This window comes from Falco peregrinus, chromosome 6, assembly GCF_023634155.1.
Source record: "Falco peregrinus isolate bFalPer1 chromosome 6, bFalPer1.pri, whole genome shotgun sequence".
In the NCBI taxonomy this organism is placed as follows: domain Eukaryota; kingdom Metazoa; phylum Chordata; class Aves; order Falconiformes; family Falconidae; genus Falco; species Falco peregrinus.
The window spans coordinates 42,596,108-42,612,587 of NC_073726.1; the positions used below are offsets into that span (position 1 = coordinate 42,596,108).

Sequence of the window (16,480 nt, forward strand, 5' to 3'; positions counted from 1 at the left end):
GATTTAACATCTTACTATTTTTAAAATTTGTAGTAGAAGTAAATTTAGCATAGTTGGTAAGAATTGAGTGAATTTTTAAACAATGATAGAAATTTACTGCTTTGGTGAAGCTATACCGACTTGTGGTAACTGGTAAATTTGCTGCTATTTGTGTTCAAGAAAAAATACATTACTCTGAAAAACATGAGTGCTTTTAGGATTCTTTCACACTTAATTCAATCCCATGGCCCTTGATGACAGTTGCAGAACTGCCGCCAAGACCAACAGGAGCAGCACTGAGCCTATACAGTTTCTCCTTGTGTGTCTTGATCCGTCCCACCACCCAGAGTCCAGAGCAAGGAGTGAGGCTTACAGTAACACCTGTTTATAGTTCCTGCTTGCTCTGGGAAGCACAAGCAGACACTGAAATGGGATATATCTGTCAAGTTAGGTCTTCAGGAACCCTTAGAGGAGACAAAAAGTGAGCAAGACCAGCACTGTCGAGAGAAGAATGCAGTCTGAGCCTGTAGCAAGCCACCCAAAATGAGGTGGGGATCCCTGCTGTCCTCCCCACCACCCACTTTCATAGTAGTCACTTGCAGTTTCACATTTAATCAGTCTTCCTTTTGGATTGTTTAGTATATGGCAGTTTTTGATAAAAAGTTTAATTTCTGACATTCATCATTCATCTCCTCTTATTAAAGTGGTTCTTGGCATATCCTAAAAGGAGCAGACTTCACCTGCAGGTCAGATTTTGGTACAGCCAAGCAACTATCAAAGCTATAGCAATCAACATAACCTCCTTCCCCACACTAAAAAAGGCCAGATAAAATCAGATATTAATAAAGCACCTGTTTAATGTCAACATTCAGAAATAATGAGCTGTTTCCTCTGCATTTCTATTTCATATGGTCTAACTCTTTTTAGTGATGGAAGGTCCACAATTTAAAAAACCTATCAGTGATGTAGGAAAATATATTTATTCACACCACATGAAAATGATCTTGTCAATATTTCTGTATATGATGCTGAGAAGAGTCTGTTGTCATTGCTGTACGAGTCCTGCAGAGTATCAGAGGGAAATGTGAGGCATGTTGTTTAATCGTGCTGTGAGTCATGACTCTACACGCCACCTAAAAAAGACTTGATTAAACAACATACGCCCTTCTAGCTGGATCCCAAAGTTGTTGCTCATAGTCACTGCTTTTAGTTGGCCCTACAGCTCGATGTCTGTAGTGCCTTTACATCTGTGGAGAGGAATATGCTAACTCCATTTGTTCTGGTTGCTGCTTTCTTTGGTGATACCAGTCTGGAGGTCTCCCAACATGAGTGTTTGCCCCCTCCACATCTGGACTTAGAGGAGAATATATGAGAGGAGAACAGAGGATCCTTGGGTTTCACATGACTGTTTGAATCAGCTGCTCCCAGTACAAACAGTTGCATGTCACTCCTCTATCTTGATCTCGAAGGACAGAGATCTAATGCCAGCAGGAGTCTTTCAGGGCAAAAATGCCTCAGAGTATTTTCTTAGGTGAGTGCTCATAGCTATTTCACTTTGCACAAAGGAATTCACCATGAGAAGCTTGCCTTTCTGCATATTTTCCAGCAGCAAATCAAATAAGTTACGAATAAGAATAAAGTGCATGCATCAGTTTCATGTACCTGAGAATTGGGAAAGAAATGTGTGTTGCATTTAGCTCGCTCTTGTTTTCTAGTAAGGGCAAGGAAAGTGGCCTGTGGTCCTGCCTGGCCTCTTGCCCTCTTGGCTCTGACGTGGATGGCCAGTGGCTCTGTGCCTGTTTCTCACCTTCACCCTGATGTCAATTCACCTTACTGGGCTTCTGTCAGGTCACTGGGGTAACTGATGTGAAGAGGTGATCGTCCCTCTAATCTCCTACCAGGCTCTTTTCTCAGCAAGAACCCATGTTGGATACAGGACATTAAACATCTTGTAAGTGGACAGCATTTTCTAATTCTCTAACTTTAGGACCTTCCTGTTTCATTTAAATTTGAAGCTTTCTGCTGCTACCTCCATTTTTATGACATCCACTTAGAGCAAAAATATATAAAATGAAGTCCAGGGAGTTTAACACAATAATGCTACCTAGCAGATACTCTAGTTTAAAAAAGAAATCTAACATAGTTTAGCTTTTTTCATAAAAGTTTTGCTTTTTATTTTATACTTTGGTGCATTAAACAAACCTAAAAACATTATGATACAAAAGTGGATACACTGTGTGTGGTGAATGTAACTTGCAAGTGTTTTCAGAAACTGGAAGATTTTATAACAGAAAATGGAAAACTGGAGCGAATAAGTTGAGCAAAGCTGAAGCAACATGATCCAGAATACTATACTGATAGGACTATCTTCTATACGTGTGATGAAGAGTTCTTATTGTTAATTACTAAGAGGTCTTCCTAACATATTCCGATTTAGTACATCAAGCAAGGAATGTTTCTGCTGCCCTGTAGACTTTTTCCTACAGTTAAAGAGATCAAGTTCTAGCTATTTTATCATGTATTTGAAGGAATGACCCGAGTAAGGTAGATTTCTGATTGTCTAACAGTCTGTCACAATCAGTCTTTGCAGCTAATAGTTTTCATCTTGAAGACACTGTAGTAAAGTTACAGATAATTATATTTAAGTATTCCTCTGCAACGTATTACGTGTCTGCCTGTAAATGAGAACGAAGAGATACCAGACAAAGCTGGTGGAGTTCACTAGGCACACACAGTGCAATTCACAGAAAAGTTTAGCCCTGGGATTTCTCTAAATGTGGAAGGAGATAATTATTTTACAAAAAGGAATAAGATACAGAAATAATAGTAGTATTATGCAAGCAACACGGGTTAATTTCCACTGCCAGATAGTTAATGTCCTTGCCATATTTCTGAGTGAGTCTTTTACTATGTCTGAAGTATGATATAATGTATTACTGAGTGCAGACAAGAGCATATTGTTAGGGCATTCACTAATGCAAGCTATGTGTGTCCAAGCAGACTGCTAAAATCTGAAAGCAAAGTTTCCATGTATTGTCAAAAATTATCTTTTAGCAACTAGAGAACATAATTCTCCCCAGCATGCTTTTCACAAAATTGGATGCAAAATGTTGCAAAATCAGAAACTGTATCTAATGGACACAATTTATGAGTAAAAAAACCCCATCTAAATACCAAATATAGTGTACAGCCTTGAGTCATCTGTGACAACAATGTGTGTGTGTATATTTGTTACAGTTATTAGCAAAATCCTTTAGAAACAGAAGTTTAAAGGAACTTCATTATTGAAAACAAAGTTACGTATTTTATGCATGATACATAAAGAAATGTTACAGGTATATCTACTGCATTTTAAAAATCTGTTTCTTTGTAGGAATATGTACTGAATATGTGTCTTACTGAATAAACTCCAAGAAAGGAGAAAAAAAAAATCATAATCACTGTAAATGAAAATATTGTTTAGAAAAGGCAATAACAGAGCACATGACATTACTTCATCAAATAAATATGATTGCATATTTTAAAGTGACATTTTCTTATTGCAATTCCTGGAGAGCAATGCATGTAGGAAGAGGAGAGTGACCAGCATGGTCATTCATGGCAGTCTGAAAGCAGAGAAGATGGCAGGCACAGACAGTGTGCACACACTGATCCACTAAGTCAGTGGGTAATGGACATTTGACAATAACTTTACACTCATTTTAAGGAGCAAATTACCAAGTATTTTTAAAAAAAAAACACCTCTAAGGAAAGTAAGCAAACAACACAGATAGGCTTAGTGAATTAACTTTATGAAAAAGATGAATTAAGATTAATATATATTTTAGTCACCATAACCAGTTAAATTATTTGTCAAATGACTCATTAAAATGCATCTTAAGGAGCAATAGTGTTTTTCTCTGTTTAATATTAATCTTTCTGATGAGACTGATTTGCTTTTTATGAAAAGCCTGACTGATGCCACCACCTGCTAACTTGGGATCACTGAATCAGATTATTTCCTTCTACCACCTGCTGTATGGAACAGAGCTGGAATTCAGCTGATGTTTTTTACATACTGCCGACAAGATTGTAACTGTTTCTGTAACCTGCATTTTAATCTATGGGGTTCCCTGGGAATATTCTGGTAATTTTAACTAGTTCAAAATGCTGCAATTATGAACTAAAGAATTCAGAATCTGATGACTCACATTTTAAGAATAGTGTTTTCCTGTCTGAGGTTTGGTTTGGTTCCTTAGCAAATCCAAATACTGAATTTACTGTAGTTCTTCAAATTTTTTACTCAATTTGTACTTGTTTTGCAGCGGGGTCATTGGTAATAAGATGCCAAGCCATGGCATAATACCTGTAATAATAAAATCTCATTATGTATAAATTAGAATGTAGGCTGTGCATGTCTTCTAGAAACAGCAACAGGAATTCAGAAATTACTGTAACTACTTTTTTTGCCTGAACAGTTTCACAGGAATGCAAACATGACAGACCCACATGTAATTTCTCCCTGTGCGCACTGATTTGATGTGGCCAGTCCTAAAGAATGGCTAATTTCCAGGTAACTCCGTAGATACACTTATCTGTAGTCCCACGCTTTGTAGCAGTAGTTTTCAGGAGGAAGTATGCATGTGAGAGAAGTACATTTCCCCATAAGAGGACTGCATGCCACTGAAGTCCTTTTCAGGCCTCTAGGTAATTCTGTGAGTAGGGAACAGTCTTATCATTTTATTAAGTATTGAATAAAAGTGCTCGTTATTGTCTCAAAGTGTAATGAAAGGGCTTATCGTTATGCATGTGTGGGAGACTAATGTTTAAATTACAGTGGAACTAAGGGTTTCTCATTCTTTAGTAACAAATGTATTATTGAATACAGAAGCTTAATATTTCTCTGGTTTTAGAAATAGAAATGTTTAAAAGAAGAGCAAACTAGTCTTAGGAAGAAAAGAGGGAATTAAATTGTCTTGTTGGCTCAAATTCAAAGTATTTTTATTCAAAGTATTTTTATTCAAAGTACTATTACTCAAACATTGTTCATTTTGTGACTCTCCAAGGTCTTAAATCAAATGGCCTGATGATTTTGCTTCAGGGCTTAGCAAACAGGATCTACAACACAACACCCTTTGCTTGGTAGGGAAGTCTTAGGATCATTAGTAACAGTTATTTGGATTTTGCTAGTGAAGTTAAAGTTTGTGTTCCAGGTTACAGAAAGCAGAAACACTCTGTCTAATACTGGTTTCAGCCAAGTGGCTTGGGTTTGTACCTCTCGCTTGCTGGAAGTGACTTTATAAGCCTTACATGAAGTAGAACAGAGGCATCTCAGGAAAATATTGTAAGCTTTTCTTAAATCAGTATCCTTGTACTATACCAAACTCCCACAACTTGCAAATTTAGTACACTTGGTGACCAGTCCATTCAGCAGACTAATTTTTAAATCTGTTCAGGACCATAAATATTCAAGGCCTATATTTTGGGTCCTGCTTGGCACTATATAAAATTATTCTTTTTGTTCAGTGGCTGAACCAATTTTTTATTTTAGTTCCTTTGTTCATACCTAATTTAAATATTTTTCCCCAATATTCTTGACCAGAGAATGTAGAAGAAAAAACTGGAAAAACTTCCGCCCTGATGCCATTTCTTTCAAGCTGCCAAAAGTCAAGCAAATGACTCCAGCGATAATGAAAGAAGTTCTGCCCAGTAACCGTGACTTAAAGACCTCAACAAGAATGATGCAGGATCCTTGAGTTTATTTTCTGTTGCTGCCTTAATGAGATATGAAACCATGCAACAGAAAGCTGATCTAACTGCTATACTGTAACGGATTTTCCACTAGGGAAATGGAAAGTATGTAATATATAGTGGAACATCATCAAGAAAATGGGTTACAAGCATGCCCAGCTTACTTTACTGAACAGCTAATGGAAACACAAGGTCAAGTCTTCTTTGGAAGAAATAGGATTAAACATGGGGTTTCCTCTTGATGTATTCTGTAACTGCTGGCTGCTCCTTCATTAGTTTTGTAAATCTACAATTAATGCAGCCAAAATAATCTACTGAATTTGGATTTATTTATCATAATAACAATTCCTCTGTATTTTCCTTGAAGATGTAATCAATCAAAAAATCAGTTAGGGCATCACTACTTTCTGCAAAGTCAGCATCTACAATCGAGCTTTCAGAAAATAATCTTTCAGATTTAGTAAAGATGGAGATAGAACATTTCCAAGCCTTACAGAATAATGGATTCCAAAAGAGGCTGAAAATATAGCTGGAATGAATTAATGTTGTTAAGTTACTTAGAATTATGTAAGCTAGATAAAAAAATATCAAAATTATATATGACTTATCAAAGAACAAAACACTAAAACCCAAAAGTTCAGGGTTCCTCCGCCCATAACTTTGAAAGTTGAGCTTATATAGGCCTGGTACAATAAACATAGTTCTGTACATACAGTTTTGTATTGCTTTGCCATGGAAACCTTCATCCATCCTTTGTCTTGGTGGTCAGTTTGGTATTTTTCTTGTGAGTGTCCCAGCTGGGAAAAGTAGTGTATGAAGGAAGATTAAAAAATCATGTGTTTGAAAAAAGGAGAATCAAGATGTTAGCTTCTGGTGTGCTAATTCAGTGACTTATCAGCTGGCAGGAAGCTGACAACTCTTTTCCTAGAAGTTTCTTGCAAGACATGAAGCATATACTCTCCCCAGGAATAGCCTGTTAACGCTATACACTATTTCACTCTCCTTTTGTCTTCAGCAATTGTGTAGTCACAGTTATGAATTCTAATACATGAATGGTATTCTAACAATAAGTGAGAATATCTTGCCTACATAGATCTACATAATTGCCTACATAGATACTACAAAGATCCGTGTATTTGTGATGTTCGTCTGCATTTGTATCATATGACTATAAATCAGGACAGTAAAATTAGTGCAAAACAAGTTCACACCTCCTCTGAAACACAACACTGTGATATGAGGATGTCTCATGATGCTATTGTTGTGCTCTAAGTAATCTTTTTTATCATGCTGTAGAGCCACACCTAGAACAGTGAATGAAGTTCAGATTCTTCTGGATCCTTGTAGTCATTGTGCAGCTCACTCATATGGACATATACTTTAATACAAATTTCTGGTTTTGAGGAGCTTAATTCCTACGGAAGCTAGCAGTTCTAAATGGCCCAGGATACCACTGGGTAAACACAGATTTGAGTTAGCACTATTACTAATAATTTCACTTGCTATTAACAACTTGATGCTCACATTTTTTGACTGCTGTTTCTGTCTTGGAATGTTAAATTTACATTCCCTTGTGGACTAATTTTAGGGTACTACCCAGAGTGGGACTCTGGAAATGGCTGGTAGCTAGGAGAGTGCTATGTGAGCCAAATTATCCCTGGCATAACTAACAGGGTTGATATGAGAGATGAATTGGGCCCTAAGTCTCTGTAAGGAATACTTTCTCTCAAGCCAAAGCAACAGCTGCAGTGTCCTTGTGACTTAAATAAAAAAAGTTTGCTTTTTTGGCAGAGTGTGTGCACATGCCTTTGTCTTCACGGTACAGTAATTCTTATTTTTCTGAATGATTTGTATGGGCTCACTTGTACATCCCAGGTTAGAGGGCTTTTTTCTTATGCACTCTTCTCTAAGAGTATGCAGTGACCTACACTTGCCTCCCCTTGAAAGTTGAAATTCCCCCAGCTGACACAACAGGTGCACTGTGCTGATGGAGCGCAAAGATGGGGTGAAGTTCAGAGCAGGATTCCTGCCCCAGGGGTAGCAGAAAGCACAGAGCAGTTTTCCAGCTCGTGTCCTGGGACACTGAGCCAGGGTACGCCCATGGTGTGTGCACAACACTGGCTGTAGTACCTTGCAGCTGGCATATGCCTCTTCGCTTTCCTTCCCATGGGATTTGTAATGATGTCAAAGTGCCTGTCTTCACTTAAAACACAAATAAATTGTTTTAATCAATCATAAGCATCTTAAATTAGTAGCTATGACTGCCTGGCATATATTTAAATGTTTGCAAATAATACATTTTGTCAGTAAGTTAGTATTTCATAGACAATGCTGCAAAAGTATTCATACTGAAAATAATGCAGGAACTCAATGAAAGCTAAGGGAAGCAAGTTCCAATTACATGGTATGGTATGCAGTACCCGTCAGTCTCTAAGCCTATATTTCACAGAATAAAACTGGGCAAAAGACTTAATGTTAAATAATATAAAAGTAATGAACTTTCAGTTACCTTTGATTAAGGGAAGAGTAAATGTGCAGGCATTAACATCAGAGTAAGCTACCATTGTTTAAAAAATATTATAGTGTGAAAGCAGATAGTAGCATAAATGTATACATACTGTAGGAAAAAATGTATTTTTCAGAAGACCTTTTGAATCAGCCTAAGAATGAAAGATTATTATATCAAATTGTTGAATCAATTTATAATATGGTTCAAAATGCTACTGGTTTCTATAAAATGTCATTGATTTCACTCCCTTTAAATTCTGTGGGTTCATGGGTTCATGAGTTCGCCTACAGGATCACCCCAAATTGCTCCCCTGTGCTCTGGTCTCCTCAGTATCCACACTGCACACACACTGACTCACTGACCAGATGGGTTGAAGACACAGTCCACTCCAGCTGCAAGCAGTGAGGGTGGATGAGACTATGCGAGGGTTAACTTCCTGGCTCACCAGAGAGTATCTCCCACAGCATCCCTGCTGTCCTCACACCTTCACCCTTCATTATACACTACTCCAATGCTTACAGACCTCCCCATCCCGTTCTCAAGACTAGACAAGACCTTAGAACTATGCTATCCAGTGTGGGTTGGCTTTTTTTACTTCATACTTGACCCGTGATAATTTTATTTTAAATGTCTTTTATTTGGAACCTATGTCATTTAGCCTCTAATTTACTCATGTCAGCAAGAATACAGTTGTATTTCATTGCAACATATATGCTGTCCTTATGTACTCCAGGGGTTTCACGGCTAGGTCTTCCCCTCCCCAAGCAGTCCCTGGAGTTGCAGCTGGGCTGGCAGGTGGACAGGCACTCTTGGAGGGAAGCTGAGGACCTGGCTGGATGGTGTGGGGTAAGGCAAAAGAGGACAGAGCAGAGTGGAGGAGGGCACAAAACAGCATTGGAACTATGTCAGGTTTAAGTTATTTGGAGCATGCCTAGAGTCCTTGCTGAAAGGCAGTCTCTGACAGCGTTTTTATGGGTGATGCTGCTGGCCCTGAGTTTCACAAAAAAAGCCAAAGATGCCTGCAGTGGCAGTGGCTGGGCATGCAGGAACAGCCCAGCTGCCACCGCACACAAGAGTACCAATTCTCCTGGATGCAGTGATCCATCCAGCCATCTCCCTCCAACAGCCCCAGCTTCAGCAGTTGGCTGCAGATAGACTTGCACAGGAGGCATGGCAGGGTGCAGATGGGAAGATGAGATAGGCATGGAGCCAGGCTCGCTGCAAGGCTCAGCCTCTGGGCAAGGCCAACCTGCTCCAGACAACAGTAGCCTTGATCAACAGGGACTTAAGCCACTTTTGACCTGGTGCCAGGAGTCAGGTGGTTTTATGGTGTGTGTGTGTGGGTGTGTGTGGGTGTGTGTGTATATATGGTATAAATATAACCTTTGGGAATTCCCCAGATAAGCAACAGACAAGGTGATGAATAAGAGAAGTGACTGCAAGGTGGGCAGGTTTGTGCAAAGGGTTTGTTGTCCTGACAAGAACAGTAAATAAAGAGCCTGAAGGATTGATTTAAATTGTATTCTGCAAGACAGAAAAATGCCAAGTTATGATAATAAGGAAGTAAAAGATATACTTCATATAGTCTCCTTTTCCAAATAAAATTTGTTCATGTCTGACTTTTTATAACAATTTCACTTACTTAAACATTGGCTTTGCCTTTTTTTAACAACTGACTTTTACATTGCTACTATTTTGAACTTTGTGATTTTCAGCCAAAACCACTTACAAAAGACCACTTTAAAAAAATGGAGGCAAAACTAAGTTGAAGGATTTAATAGCTAATCTGTGGTAGGTTGTACTGGACCTAAGAAAGAAATTAATTAACTACTCATTGTGCATTTTTACAAATCCTACTCTTTTATCTGGTAAGCCTTATCTACTGCAGCATGTTAAGTGTACATTACAAATATTTGAATAATTATGACATAATTGCAATTCAGTTTGTCTATGCAATCCTAATGAAACCCTGAGGAAGGCAAGTGGTTTCAGTGAGCACAGAATATCCTTGTATTTCATTCACTTGCAAAGTAATTGGCACAACATACTTCATTCCAAACATATCCGCTGAAAGAGATAAGTGAAAAGCATAAACAGTGTAAATAGATGGATTTATTTCGCTAGCGTAGGAGGCATTTTAAAGGCAACTGTTCAATAGCAAGCTTTAATGTCAACGCAGATTTAATGAAGTCAGAATACATTACATTGCTGAGGACTGCATTTGGAGATGTAAACCAGCATAATTCCACTGTCTTAGCTGGAGCTTTAGCAGTCTGTGACTTCCAGCCTTGAAAAATCTTACCAGATATTCTCAGTTGCTTCTGCTTTATTCTCAGTTGCTTCTGCTTTCTTCCTCTTCTGTTTCTTTGTAGCCTAAGGCTATTTCCTCTTGACATCCCCCTGCCCTCCCCACATCTCTGTTCTTTTAGTAGGTCTAATGATTCTCTTCTTCCTTTTGACTTTGGTCTCTTCAGCTTTCTCCAGGAACCTTTTTCTCTTTGTTTCATAGATTCAAAGAATAATCTGGGCTGGAAGGAACCTCTGGAGGTCATCTAGGCCAACTTCTTGCACAAAGCTGGGCTAATTTCAAATTAGTTCAGGTTGCTCAGGGCTTCTTTGTCCAGTTGAGTTTTGAGTATCTACAAGGATGGAGACTGCACAGCCTCTCTGTGTCCTTGTTCCAGTGCTCAACCCCTCATTTGAATTTCTATTTTTAATATCTCATTATGTATTGTTGCAGTTCTGCTCCTTTAAACAGCTTCCATAATTCCCAGCTTTGTTTCATCCTCGTGCCTGTCTCCGCCCTTCTACCTCAAAGTTGTAGCAAACATATTATTTCCATGCTTTCTGAATTTTCTGACATATTTCTTCATAATAGAAATACACTCCTTCCTTTGATATACAGGGTTATATTTGCTCCTCACAAGATTCAAACTGATGCCATATGGGTAGAGGTCAGGTTGAATGACCGCAGCTTATTGCCCAAAGCCATTCAGATAACATGAATACTACCTAAAAAAAACCTCTTATTTTCCTTTGCTCCTGCACAGCTAACCCATCTTGCATTCGAAAATCAGACTTGTGCCTAATACCTGCAGAGCTTCAGTGGTTTCTGACAGCGTGCTGGCTGCTAAGTATAAAAAGGTGTTTGATTTGAATACCTGACATTGTCTGAATCACCAGATTCACATTTGGAAGTTTGCTTCTTGTTTAGGATGAAAATTTGAAAAAACTTTTAAAAACAATTTGAAAGAATTGGCTTATTTGGCACTGGATTTTGAGCAGTAGTCCCATGGCATTGCCAGTAGCTACTGGAACAACACTGGCTATCTACATAAATTTTGTCAATTTTAAATTGGTCTAAACAGTCAATCTTTAGACAGAGATGGACTTTCAATGTTTACTATAGAAGAGCTAGTGTTCCATTCTAATGGAGAATACAAGGGAAGTTAGCCATATTAACATGAGATTTAAGAAAAGTAATCTTATTGGGTTTAAAATATTCACATTTTGAAGTAAATATTGCTTTTTCTAAAAGATTATAAATGCATACATAAATTGTTAAAAAATTGAGTCATCTGCTTGTATTTCCTTTGAAGTGGGCTACAAGTAAGCTTCATGCTTTAAGTGGGAACACTGAACTTTGACTTCCCTGATGCTTAATGCTTCTCTTCATTTTTAGAAAAAACGACTTTTCAAATCATAAACAAGTGAAACCACATCTTAGTGGGTATTTGCTTATGCTTAACGAAACATTTACTTCATCACTGACAACCATTTAAATTTACAAAGGAAGGAGATAACGCTGCACTCTGATTACTGTTTCAATGACTGAGATTCAAAAAAGGGGTAAATTCTCATTTGCTGGAGAAGTCTCAGCCATGTGCAACAATTGCTCCTCTCAATTTAATTTCTTCCCATTGTTCATGCATTTTACAAGAGTCAGCAAAATCAAAGCATTCATCCTTAAACAGTGCTCTACTACTATATGAGCACCCCATGTGCTAATTTTCTGCAACAGGACATCACAGGCCACTGAAACGAGCCTTGTACCTTCATGCTTCTGTGACGGTGAGGATGGAGTTCTTTCCACCCACCTCCAACTCTTTCTCACCACCCAATGCTCAGAACCTGAATATTGTTTACATGTCGTGATCAGTATTCTCCAGTGTATGCAGTTTAAAAGAAATAGATTGGAATTCTTGCTTCGTGTTGGATTACTTTGATATTTAAGATATTTGGAGACATAAGCTTTCTGGTTTTTCTCACTTTGAAAGAAGTCTTCAGATTTCAAATATTTGTTTCTTGTCATGACTGGCCTTGTCAGTGACCCACACAGAGCAAACAGTTTCATATGCATCTGAGAGCTGCCATCTTCAGACTATTAAAGAAGACAACTCAGTATTTCCAACAGGACTCAATGTTCTCAAGGTTATGCTGGCTAGCAATATACTTAGGAACAATCCAGGCAACCCTTCTACAATCCTGAACTCTGAAAGGGGATATCTGACTTGACTCTAGCAGTGAAGGTTCTTCCAGTACTCTTCACATTCATTCAAAGCTTGATCAGCTCATTCCCTTATTTCAGGAGAAGGAAACGTCCTTCAACTCTGTTTTACCTGACAAAGATTCCTAAAGTAACAGGTGAGTCAGATCACAAAACAGCCTGAAGACGTAAAAGGCACTTCAGGCTGAAAGGCCATCCTTGAGGCCACTTTGCCTTTGACAGAGCGGCCACTGGCTCCTCTGGTACCCCAGTAAGAACAGAGGGAGAGGCTGGATGACCTCAGTTCCACTTGTGCACTCTGTTCCCTCCAGACATACAATAAGCTGGTTATCAGTTCTGAAGTTGTTTGTGCTATCTTGGCCACCAGTGCACCGATGAACAAATGCACTGAAGACATTACTTGCAGACACTGTAAGCATTTCTGTTTAAACCTTTTATCTGACTCACTTTTTGTTGAAGCAGACAAGAAAAGATTGAGACAAAGCACTTAATACAGAGGAGACAAAAGGAATATTTGAAAACAAGTTGTGTGTGCGTTGCATATTTTCTGGAGAGCATTGGTGGCTGAACAGGCAGATCTCACTGCCTGTACTGGCTAGACCCCACGCCGGCTCAGAAACCCAGCTCACCGTAAGTATCTGCACTGTAGATACTTTCGTTTAGATGGATGCTGCTGAAAATGATTCACCTATCTTTGACAGTGATTAGCCATCAACGAAATGGATTCTCCAACTTGTGGGTTTTTTGGTTCGAGGCGAGATTCCTGCTCTCCCCCTCCCAAGACGTAGGTTTAATCACAGTTATAAGAAGGACCAAACAACTGAAAATTACATTTCAGCAAAACAAATTCCAGAGCTGCCTACTTTTCCTGAAAAGGAACCATTGTACTTGTACAGGGATTGCCGCGGCAGGGCCTCCTGACAACCTCTTCGCAGTGCGGCTGGTAACCCCCGGGCTCCATGTGAGGGGCGCAGGCCCCGAGTGCGGGCACAGGCGGTTTGTGAAGGCTTTGCCCAGGCACAATAATCGAAGCCCGCGGGGCCCCGGCGTTACAAGCCCGACCTGCCAGCGCCCCGGCGTCGGCCTCTGCCGGCAGACGGGCTCCCCGCGAAGCTGCCGATGGCACCGCCCTCACGCCGCCGCCGAGGCGCAGGGTGGGGTGAGCGGTGGGTACGCGCGGGCAACACGGAGCCCGAGGGGGCGCCCCGAGCCCACGGCGCTGCCTTCGCCGTTCCCGGGGCGAGTTCGGTACCGCCGGGCTTCCCCCAGGCCCGGCTGGCTCCGAGCGGACACCGCCCCCGGGCTCTGCGGGGGCCGAGGGGCGGCAGGCGGCGGGAGCGGGCCCCGTGCCCCGGCCGAGGTCCCGGCGCGGGCGGGCGGTGCGCGAGGGGGAGGTGCCGCACGGCGGCCGCGCGCGGGGCTGCCCTGCGCCATTGGGCAGCCCCAGCCCCGGGGGCGGGCCGGCGCCCGGGGCCCGCTTTGAAGTGCGGGTCGGGGGATGGCCACCGCCTGAGGGCAGCTGGGCACCTCCTCGCCTCCCCGCCGGCGGCGGGGGCAGGGGCACGGGCTTGGGCACGGCAGGCGGCGGAGGAGGAGGAAGGGCCGGGAAGGGCCGCCCTCGCCCACCCCGGTGGCGGCGAGCGAACTGGGGCAGCGGAGGCGCGGGGCTGGGAGGAGAGGGAGCGCGGGCGCGGCGCGGCTTCCCGCGGGCGCGGCCGTGTGAGGGGAGCGCGGAGCAGCGGGGGGCGCGGGGAGCATGGAGGAGCCGCGCGGTGCGGGGCCGGCCCCGGCCGCCGGCGGCTGCTGAGGCAGCGGCCCGGGGGCGCTGCGGGCACGCCCGCCGCGAGCGAGCCATGCGGGTGGCGAGGTGGCTGGCGGCTCTGCTGTGCCTCCTCTGCCCGCTCCTCATCGAGTCGCGGGGAGCCCGCTTCCACCCGGGACAAGGTAAACAGGCGGCAACAAAGGCGGCGGCCGTACCGGGGGTCCTGGCCCCGCGGCAGGCGCCGTGCCCTGTGGGGCAGCCGCCGCGGCGGCGGGCAGGGCGGCGGGAGCGTTTCCTCACGGGGGGCAGCGGGGCCGCCGTTTGGGGGGGGTGGCCCTTGGGGCGCCCCACGGCAGCCGCGCGGGACGGCGGGCGGTGGGGCCGGAGCGGCCGGAGCGGGGTGTCGCCGGGCGCGCTGGAGGCAGGCCCGCTGTCCCCGCCTGTCACCGCACCCCTGGCTAGCGCAGCGAGTGCCGGGTGCGAGCGAAGGTCGCCGCTGTGCGGTTGCTTCAGGCCGAGTTTTTTGATTTCTGTTGCAGAGACCTTAGTGAAGCAGCTCTCCTCCTATGAAATCGTCACACCTGTCCGAGTGAATGAATTTGGAGAAGTTTTCCCTCACGCGCATCACTTCAGCAGGAGGAAAAGGAGCTTGGAGGCACCACTGGAGCCCACCGCTTTCCGAACACATTACCAGCTCAGCGCGTACGGGCAGGTCTTCCAGCTCAACCTGAGTGCTGATGCGGGCTTTGTTGCCGCTCAGTACACTGTGGTGCACATAGGGGCCCCGCAGCAGCAGCCCTCCCCTGATTTGCGCCACTGTTTCTACCGTGGGCATGTCAATGCACAGGAGATGCACATGGCTGTCTTCAGCATCTGTGGTGGCTTGGTAAGCATGTTGGTTACTGCCTCCTGTCTCCATTCATATTCTTCTCACTGAAAGAAACATAGTGGGATGCCTTTGCTGCAGAGCTGAGCTGGAAATCCTCAGGCATCATTCCAAGTAGTTGGTCATGAAATGTCTTGGCATCGGCAGTGTGCAGTCATGATGATACTTTTTGGTGGGATATACAAATGCTGCTTTCAAAGGAGCCATTGCTGGCCTGCAGTAGAACTGGTTGGTGTAACTCCTGACACCAAGAATGTTATAATGGAGGAAAAAACATGCCTCAAACACAGTAAGCTATTGTTTTGATAAATTGATGCTGTTATTCAGCATCAGTTATGTGTGTGTAGCTTTATAGATACTGTGTGGTTATGAGTGAGGAATAATGGTGCTTGAGACAATGAGAGAACAACTAGTGTTGCTATCTTTCTTCGTCTAATTTCAGCAATGCTGAAGAGGTGTGTCATGTTCTAATAGGTGTGTAGCCATGTTCTCTAGTCATGTTTCATTTGAAAATGAGTGGGAAGGTTCCTCCAAATTTCAATAGGAGTGTGTCTATAAAACACTTCTGAAGAATTGAATTGAGCAAACAAATCAAAACTCCATTGATATACATCTTTTACTTATCCCTTGATAGCATTGCTTATGTCTTCCAAAGTGATAATGAAGAAGTAGTATAACACCACTGTCTATTAAAACAGTTGTACTGTGTTGCTATATTTTATTGTGTCCAGAAACAAGACTGATACCTAGTGCTTTACCATTTTCTGTTTACTGTTTACTGAAATGCTGAAGACAAGTATTTCTGATATGCACACTGTAAAAATACGATTTTGTAAATATTACTGTAAATTTAAGTTGAGGTTGTTCCATGGTTTCTGCAGTCACTCAGGAAAGTAAAGATGCAAAACTTTTTCTTTTTTTTTTTTTTTGGGGGGGGGGGGGGCCTGGAGGAACTGAAAAAATCCAACTTTGTGTTCTAATCTCTTCTACAAGCATATAGAAAATAGAATGGAGTTGACTGGATGGGTGCAGGAAGGTGTAATGTGTGTTATAAGAAGGTGATGGAAAAGAGGATCAGAAATAGTTGGTACTTGAGAGAGACACCTC

At 42.3% G+C, this 16,480-nt stretch overlaps 1 protein-coding gene across 1 annotated transcript in view; it reads left to right on the plus strand.

The window, feature by feature from the left end:
* Positions 1–14,208: 14,208 nt before the first annotated feature.
* ADAMTS20 (ADAM metallopeptidase with thrombospondin type 1 motif 20) overlaps positions 14,209–16,480 on the plus strand; it is a 100,109-nt gene continuing 97,837 nt past the window's right edge. The window contains exons 1-2 of the mRNA XM_055808930.1: positions 14,209–14,669; positions 15,027–15,373. Of these exons, the coding sequence (XP_055664905.1) occupies positions 14,579–14,669; positions 15,027–15,373 (438 nt within the window). The 5' untranslated portion in view covers positions 14,209–14,578. The remainder of the gene's footprint in view (positions 14,670–15,026; positions 15,374–16,480) is intronic.